Genomic DNA, 9,263 nt, shown 5'->3' on the forward strand with positions numbered 1-9,263 from the left:
TAACAACTATTCAGATCAGCTATCATCAATTCAATCATCAATCAATTCAATTCAGTCATGTTGTACAACATTAAAATATCAAGTTTCAAAGTTCAAAGTATCAATATCCAAAATTTCACAGTATCAAGGTTCAATTATTTGTAAGTAACATGCAGTAACATTAAAGATTATCTACAAGGTTTTAAACATTCAGGAATTATAGTCACCATATAATTCATTTTCATTGCAAACATTAATTACATCCATCAAAATACTCACTGTACATATATATATATATATATATATATATATATATATATATATATATATATAAATAATCACAAATAAATAAGTATATTACCCCTTTTAAGAAATGGAATAATATGCAAATGCTTATCAGAAATTGAACAAAGTGCAAATAATCAATCTCAATAACCTGTAAACACAAGGACTCAAATAGGAGTATTAAATAGACGTGCTTAATCCTACTTGTACCATAGGCCTACTAGTACAAGCGGAAATACACTAAAAATTACCTCCAAGTATTCAATACCGAGTATAGTAAAACAACTGATTGACATCAAAAATTAAACAGGAAGCAGGATAAAGTCTGCTTACAATTATCTCTCATAAAGTTATTTTTAGCTGCTTTAACCATTTACAGCTTTTCACATGTTAATAACTTAGATTATTAACTAACTAGCATAACAACAGTGTGTTTCAGAGACATCCAACAACTGTACCCACACTCCGCACATCACGTGTCTGATTAGCCACATTTAGCTTACCGCCGTCGAGTGGATGCTCAGCGTTACGTGAAGCCACAGCTCAGTAAACCTTCCGGTTTCGCTCTGCCCTTGACGACAACAAGTGCAAAACCATAATTTGTGAAAAAATATCAGTTTAGATGGTATTTTTTTAACTCGTTAGATGTTAATTTCTCCAGCTTACCGATAACAACGTTTTAGTTCGTCTGCTCTGTTTGGCTGTAGAAGCAAGAGACTGAAAACTTGGGAGCTGGTACTAAGGAGGGACAAGAGCTGCCCAGAGCTTCACCGATTGGCTTACATGCGAGGAGTGGAGTAAAACAATAGGCTCTCATCAGAGCTCATCAACCCTCTGAGAAAACTTAACCCTTGTTTGACCAGAGCATATCATATATAATCTGCGTCCTTTCTATGTTTAAATAAATATTTTGATCTTGTTTCTCTTACATTAACAGGGACAGTAAGAACAGAACAATGAACATTAAATGTTTTAATTTTTCTTCTCTTTTGTTTGAGATGATTTTAGGAACTGGGTTACATAAGCTTACATTTTTATATGTTTTATTAATTTGCTCTCAGATGCTAATCGTGTTTTTTGAGAACAGTTCACAGTCAGCAATTTTGCCAGCTTTCCTTTTTGGGCTCCAAATAGGCTAGATGTAATTTACAGGGCCCTGACTCTGGGAAGCTGTTGATACAATGCACCACCTTGCTTTTTTGCTTCATTGTGCACTCTTATTTAGCCAATCCTGCATAACACCTTTTTCCCTGTGTTAACACTTTTTGACATCCTTGTTTGTTTTTCTTCTTAACAGTTGATTGGACGACCTGTTCTACCTGCCTATTGGTCTCTTGGGTTCCAACTCTGTCGCTATGGTTATGCCAATGACAAGGAAATAGCAGACTTATACAAAGACATGAGGGCAGCTGCTATACCCTATGTAAGTTCATGGAGACAGGATGTTTGTACTTTCTGCAGTTCTGTGGCAGAATATATTATTCAGCGACGGAGCAAGTGTGCACACCTATGATATTTGTTTATTTAAATAAAAGACATTTAATTTATGATATCTTGTGAAAAAGAGAGAAAGTCTGCACAAAGTTTAATAATTCAATTCTTTAAACATTTGTCTAAAGGAACCATTATTTGTTATGACATATTTATTAATTAAAACCCAGCTCATGATACCTTGTTAGTAAATGATTTATAATTTAAATACTATTCCTGTTTTCATTTTAAAAAGTGATTTAGCTGTTTAGTGCTTTAGTAATGGGTTTATTTAAAAAACAAACAAACAAAACAACTTTAAATAAAAGTTAACTGTATCCACTCACTATATAAAGTGCATTCAGGTGAACATGTGGCAGGCTGTTCAAAGTTAGTTAAACATCAGTTCATTTGAGCTTGAATTGCTGTCGGTTCCAGGATGTGCAGTATGCAGACATTGATTACATGGAGCGTCAGCTGGACTTTGTCCTGGACTCAGAGTTTAAAGGACTGCCTGCACTCGTTGACAGCATGAGAAAAGAGGGCATGAGATTCATCTTCATCCTGGTAATGACATATTAGTAACCACAGGGAAGAAAAAAAAGTGACATAAAAGATGTTTGAATGTGATGGTAGTCATTTATATCTGCAAAGGATAAATGTTATTGAAAAAGTAGCCACTGTCTACCACTGGACACACAAGACTTGTGCATATTTATTTCCAGGATCCCGCCATCTCAGGCAATGAGACCCAGCCCTACCCAGCCTTTGAGAGAGGCAAAGCAGCAGATGTTTTCATCAAGTGGCCCAAACACATCAGTGATGGAATTGTGTGGGGCAAGGTAAGAAGGAATGAAAGGTTACATGAGGTTGGACAACATGTGTGTAGCTCAGTATGTACTGTAAAATAAAGCATTTAAACGCTGTGGCTTTTTTGTGGCTTTCTTCTACAGGTCTGGCCTGATTATCCCAACGTTACAGTAGATGAGAATCTGGACTGGGATACCCAAGTACAGGTACAATAATATCCATTCACCTCACCACCTCAGATATATTTAATATGTGCCTAAACTTAAGACTTCTCACCTCCAGCTCTACAGGTCATACACCGCATTCCCAGACTTCTTCCGGCCAGAAACAGCACAGTGGTGGCACCAAGAAATCAAAGAATTCTATGAGAAAACGATGAAGTTTGATGGCCTTTGGATCGTGAGTGTCCAGAAGTAGAAAATTTAACAAAGGCACCTTTATACCAGATGTTCTTTTCACTCTCATCACCTGGACTTTACCTTTCCATGCAGGACATGAATGAACCTGCCAGTTTTGTCCACGGCACAGTTGATGGGAAATGTCTTGGTGATCCAAAACTAGAGAACCCACCATATATGCCACGTAAGGCTGAATGTTGTCTTTGTTCATCCTAATTAGATTACAATAATAAGAATAATTCGGTTATTAAACTCATTATATTTATCTACATGTGCCTGCATTTTGCAGCCTTGGAGTCCAAACATCTTGGCTTAAACCACAAGACTCTGTGCATGAACAGTGAACAGATACTCAGTGATGGAACGAGAGTCAGACACTATGATGTCCATAACCTGTACGGATGGTCGCACACCAAGCCAACCTATGAGTAAGTGAATATGCGTTTATATCTGTGCCGGTTCATGTGTGTGTGTCTTTGCATATCTGTATGTGTGCTTTTGTGCGTTATTGTTTTCTTTCCTGCTGACATCAGTATCTGTGCGGGTGCTGTTATTGTTTTGTATTTAAGAAAAGCAATTAACCATAAAAGGTCAAGCGCTCTTTTTTATTTATTTTTTTTTTTTTTACATATTAAGCATCCAGGATATTTCATCTGAGTAATGCAAATCATGCCAGAGATCTGTTTTAATATATTGAAGCAGACAAAATTGTCATCATAATCTAAATCCATTATTGGAATAAAGTCAAATTGCATATAGGTGAATAAAAATAATGTAAATGTAAGACTGAAAATTCATATCTTTCAGCATGTTTATTTAACTTAACAATGTGAAAATACATTTGTCCATGAAGTGAAACACTTTTCACCGCAGAGAAGAATTAGCTGCAGAACAGGATACGTGGACGCTCAGGCTGTTAGCTCAGTTGCTTTAGCTTAACAACTGGCAATTTAAAAAATAGCACTTGGATAATTCATTTCTATAATAAATGAATAGCTGCTTTTAAAGAAAGAAGACACTTTTATGTTATTCTAATTGCTCGGCTATGTATGCGCACGTGTGTTATTTGCATGTGTAAGGCAAATCTGCTTGTCCTTCTCCTTTGCACAGTGCCCTTCTGGACGTGACTGGTAAAAGAGGCATAGTGGTCACCAGGTCCACCTACCCCTCTAGTGGAAAATGGGCTGGACATTGGCTCGGAGACAACAATGCCAGCTGGGACCAGCTTTACAAATCCATTATTGGTACACATACACATTTATTTTTAATTTTACTCTTCCGCATAAAACTTGCTGTTCGTAATTGTGTTTTAAAAATATATATTTTGTCTTTAACACATAGGTTAACATGATCCAAAAACCCCTAAAACGAAGCAAAAACTCTAACCAGTTTACATAATTTCCAATGTTTCTTTGCTCTACAGGTATGATGGAGTTCAGTCTCTTTGGAATCCCTTACGTAAGTATCATCATCTCTCCTGGCTTTGACCCTCTGAGTGATCTTGTACTTACTAAATAACATACAGTAGCTTAAATTGCGTTTCATTATTTACTTGCTTGATTTGATCAAAGAGGACATCTTGAAATGCAATGTGAAGCACAATGCAATGTGTGATTTGATTCAACATGATGCTTAAAAAATACAAAAGACTTTGAGTTTGACTCTGTCTTTCAGACCGGGGCAGACATTTGCGGGTTCTTTAATAAACCTGACTATGAGATGTGTCTCCGTTGGATGCAGCTCGGTGCTTTCTATCCATACTCACGCAACCACAATGGCAAGGGCAACCCGGTGAGTGGGTTAAATATGCATCCATAGAGATGTATTGGATTGTGAATTTTAAAATCAGCTTATTTGACTTTTTCAGGTTTATATTTGTGCAGTCTGACTTAAATTACTAAACCATCATTGGATGGGTTTAAAGGTTTTAAAATGTATTTTTGCTCTTGGATTCAGTGCCAGCAATTGAATTATTCCATTATCTATAGAATTAATTTAATTTTACACCAATCTGGGAATTAGGAGTTTGTCTAGTGTCATGAACAAACAGTCTGATGTGAAAATGGTGCTTTTACTCATGAACTTTGCTTTTTTTGAAGCTGAAATTTTGAAACTTTTAAATAATAATGTGTTTACATTTTTTTCTTTTAGAGACAAGATCCTGTTGCTTGGGATAAACCATTCGCCGAAGCAAGCCGTGATGTCCTGAACATCCGTTACACCCTCCTGCCCTATTTGTACACGCTGATGTATGAGGCACATACAACAGGAAACACAGTGATCAGACCACTTTTGCACGAGTAAGCTTAGATCACAACACACACAAATACACAAACACTACTAACAAAACATCTCTGACTGGCTGCAGATGTTCAGTTAAGTGGTAGATAAAACTCACTTTGGTTACCCATGACTTTTGTATGGAGTTTAAGTAATTTGCTCATGAGAATTACTAGAACTGGTAAGAAAGTTAGAATAGTTTTTCTTGACAATTGCACTTCTTTCATATCAGCATTTCAAAAGCAAGGCACTGCATGTGAGATGATTAGCTACACTTGGCAACTTCCAAACATGAACACGTGAAACTCTTTGAAAAACAAGATCAATTTAAGTGACTCTTAAAATGTTGCAGCTGGTATTTAAGGAGCTGGCTGGCTGAGTCTGCAGGTTTAATTGGCTTTCATCTGGAAGCCACTGAATCCTGAATGAGTGCTTGAATACTGAGGTTTAATGGCTTCTGTGCTGCTGTATCGCAGGTTTGTGGACGACAAAACTACATGGGAAATCTACAAACAGTTCCTTTGGGGACCTGCCCTACTTATCAGCCCCGCACTTGACCCGGTATGCTGTAACTAACACACACACACACACACACACACACACACACACACACACACACACTTTCCCCCCCCTTTTTCTTTTAAATTTCTACACCATTAGTGTTGGGATTGATTATTTTTATTTGTGACTGATTTCAGGGAGTCACAAAAGTGAATGGCTATCTTCCCAACGCACGCTGGTATGACTACCACACAGTAAGTATTTGTCTATAGCAATAACATTTAAAAGCAAATATTTGTTATCAAGGCATTTGCATAATTATGTTGATTAAAAGATGCCTTCACACTCTACCTGTGCCTCTAGTACTTTAATAGCATTCAATTATTTCTTTCATCAGGCCAGAGATGTTGGAGTGCGTGGCCAAATGATTAACATGCCGACACCCTTGGACCATATTAACCTGCACATCAGAGGAGGATACATCTTACCCTGGCAGAAACCTGAGAACACTACATACTACAGGTGAGCACACATTATGCCCCATACAGTTAGCTACAGGTCTGCACCCTGTGTGTAGCGGGACCTGTGTGCTTGTTTGTCGGTTAGTGAGAGAGAAACACATATTGCTTGTGTGTTTGAATGTTTTTAAGTGTGAGTGGGAATGAGAGGTGGGACACTCGGGTGATGATCATTTTCCAACAGTAAGGAGATCAGGCCCCTGTTTGTTCTCAGCATCAGGTTTAAACGGACGTTGTCCTTTAGATATCTGCTACAAACATTTCCGCTTTTTTTTTTTTTTTTAGCCGGAAGAATCCTCTAGGACTGATCGTCCCTCTGAGTGACAGCGGCACCGCTGAAGGATCCTTATTCTGGGATGATGGCGAGGGAATTGGTAAGTGAAAGGTCCCTCTTAAACACCTACCAACACACCGAATAGCATGGGGTTTGACGTTTAATGTAAGTATTTATAGAGTGATTATTCACACATGCATATACACACAAACACACAGAACTCAATGCTATTTTATTTTAACATTTTAGTAATCCTGTTAGTCAGTAGATAAACATCTTGCCAGCTCTTTGTTGTGTTTGTCTTTTAATGAAAGGCAGTGCTGCTTTGTCAGTCCGTCTGCTTAAATTGAAATACTTCAACAAACATTCCTTTGGACTGCTATTAAAATTTAGAGTTACTTTTATAATCCCCAGTCCTGATAACGAATGGTGATTTTCTAGCTGTCTTATTTTCTTTTGCTCTCAATGCATTACTTGCTTACCTGGTCATGGTGTCATTCATCCAACCGGTTCCATGTTCACTTATTCACGGCACCAATTAATTATTCACCCATGTGTATATTTACTCTGCATACGTTAAGCCAATTATCTACTTATTTTACTTAATTGTTAATGTTATGGCTCGTCTGCTTGTGAGTCATTACTATGTTACATCATTTTTATATTTTCTCCATTTAGTCAAATGAATATGAACTCAAGTCTTCATCGGCACAAATTCTCACGTATCCGTAAGTTGTCACGTACCCGTAAGTTATTTTGTTTTCATGTTCGTATTTTCTCTCCTCAGACACGTTGGAGACCAACAAATATCTTCTGATCTCATTTTCAGCACAGTCGGTGAGTTCAAGAGACAACTACGTATCGTGTTTTTTTCATTGTCATTATTACTGTAAATGCACGCCTTAGCATTCAAAATGGCCAAATTAAGTGGATGTCAAAGGCTAACTGTTAGCAGTTGGTGGTTTGAAATATGTTTTTCTTCAGATAAATTTCTAACTTTAGAAAATATTTTGACACCGGTATTAAAAAATAGAAAAGAAAAGGGAAGAGAAAAATGTTTTAGTGCTTTAATGATATAATATTAACACATTATTTTAATTATGTCAAAGCAGATAACTGACCATTATAGTAAAAGATCAATAACACAGTAGATGCTTTCAATTTACTCAAGAGCAAAGGTATTTTGTGCTTAAATTTTTGTGGCTTAAAATGAACATGCTTAGTCAGAAGAGAGTGAAATGTTGTGTTTCTTTTTCCTCAACACGATTTAGTTAAATAAAACAATAAAAGCCACAATGCAGTCACCACCTGTTTTGTTGGAAAGTTTCTGCAAAAGTTCATGTTTAGCAGTCAGACAAGCTCAAAGCAAAACTTGGACATGATCTCAGAGTAGGTTTAGTATCTGTAGATACACCAAAGGGCTTAAAGTGTCTTCCAGTGCAGATTGTTGTCCGCAATCCTGTAAAACTGATAGCTGGTGGAATTTATTATTATTATTATTATTATTTTGTTTATCAGTGATACAGATCAAATATGTAATCATTTGCACTGGATATATTTGGTTTTCATTAACCCTCCACCTTGTCTCCAACGCTCTCATTTAGAACACCTTGTCCAGTCAGGTGACCCACAATGGTCTTGCTATTGGTGATCGGCTGAAGCTGGGCGTCGTGAAGGTTTGGGGTGCAGGCAGTACTAAGATCACAGAGGTTACCCTGACTGTAGCTGGAGTGGCACATAATCTCACCCCAGAGCACAATGTTGAATCCCAGGTCAGTGCATTTGTGGGATGCTCATTTTTGTTATCATACACATCTAAACACTGTAGGTTTCTCTATTTAAATGTAAATAATTAAAGAGCGTTATTATTATCATTATTATTATACAGCTCACTTACAAATATCGAAGAACAGGCCACGTTAAACGAACAAAAGGATTAAGTCGCCCTCTGTTTTCTCTGCCTCTTCTTATAGGAGCTGATTATTGATGCGACTTCAAAGGATGTTTATGTGGATCAGCCTTTCATCATAACATGGCAAACCAGTGTCTGAGTGTGCTATTTGTTTTGACCTGTAAAAAATTAAGATATCTATGACTAATGATGGAGTAATTTAAATTAAGAAGTGAATATAGTGCATTTTCTCTGAGCATGAAATCTGAAACCTCAGTTTGTACCAACTACAAGAGTGAAACTGTCCTGTTTACTACTGTTCTGCACTTCTAAGTAAACGTCAAGCTATATTTCAGAACATTATCCCATCCACCAACTGCTGCTGTTAAAATGTGCAATACTGTAGAATCAGTGATAAGAATAATGGTTTAGCTGCTTGTGTTAAATAAATCCAAGTGCATTAACTGTATGTATTTACCATCATTTGCATTTCTGTTCTGTTCTGATAAACAAGCCACAAATAAATCAAACAACTAAAAGTGTGTTTGTTGTTCTTCTCCTGTGTGCCTCTATCTTCTTGTTGGTCATATTAGCCAATGAAAAATAGTTTGGAATGTCAGCTGTTATGTAATTCATTAAGTTGTGGAGGAAAGAAATGCTAACCTAATTTACATGCAGGATCATTAATTTCATGATAATGTCCTGGCAAACAGTCACAAACATCTTAAATCTCTTTGTGATAGGTGGATGTGCTTTGATTCATGTGAAAAGTGTGTTTGTGTGGATGTGCTGGGATCTGTTTATAGTACAGCTGTGTTGCCACAATTAATTACCCATAAAATGATGCAGTTATTCAT

General features: G+C 36.9%; 1 protein-coding gene across 3 annotated transcripts in view; it reads left to right on the plus strand.

Annotated features, from left to right (window-relative positions):
• The window catches only part of LOC146514173 (sucrase-isomaltase, intestinal-like), a 40,389-nt gene extending 31,441 nt beyond the window's left edge, over positions 1–8,948 (plus strand). For all 3 annotated transcript variants that reach the window (XM_085165554.1, XM_085165556.1, XM_085165555.1), the window contains exons 31-48: positions 1,562–1,687; positions 2,173–2,301; positions 2,460–2,576; positions 2,688–2,750; positions 2,827–2,943; positions 3,036–3,126; positions 3,232–3,370; positions 4,053–4,186; positions 4,366–4,400; positions 4,617–4,733; positions 5,094–5,242; positions 5,699–5,783; positions 5,921–5,977; positions 6,121–6,245; positions 6,527–6,615; positions 7,303–7,352; positions 8,120–8,287; positions 8,489–8,948. In XM_085165554.1, the coding sequence (XP_085021680.1) occupies positions 1,562–1,687; positions 2,173–2,301; positions 2,460–2,576; positions 2,688–2,750; positions 2,827–2,943; positions 3,036–3,126; positions 3,232–3,370; positions 4,053–4,186; positions 4,366–4,400; positions 4,617–4,733; positions 5,094–5,242; positions 5,699–5,783; positions 5,921–5,977; positions 6,121–6,245; positions 6,527–6,615; positions 7,303–7,352; positions 8,120–8,287; positions 8,489–8,566 (1,869 nt within the window). In that variant the 3' untranslated portion in view covers positions 8,567–8,948. The remainder of the gene's footprint in view (positions 1–1,561; positions 1,688–2,172; positions 2,302–2,459; positions 2,577–2,687; positions 2,751–2,826; positions 2,944–3,035; positions 3,127–3,231; positions 3,371–4,052; positions 4,187–4,365; positions 4,401–4,616; positions 4,734–5,093; positions 5,243–5,698; positions 5,784–5,920; positions 5,978–6,120; positions 6,246–6,526; positions 6,616–7,302; positions 7,353–8,119; positions 8,288–8,488) is intronic.
• The last annotated feature ends 315 nt before the right edge of the window (positions 8,949–9,263 follow it).

The sequence above is a fragment of the Neolamprologus multifasciatus genome, chromosome 7 (assembly GCF_963576455.1).
Source record: "Neolamprologus multifasciatus chromosome 7, fNeoMul1.2, whole genome shotgun sequence".
Lineage (NCBI taxonomy): Eukaryota > Metazoa > Chordata > Actinopteri > Cichliformes > Cichlidae > Neolamprologus > Neolamprologus multifasciatus.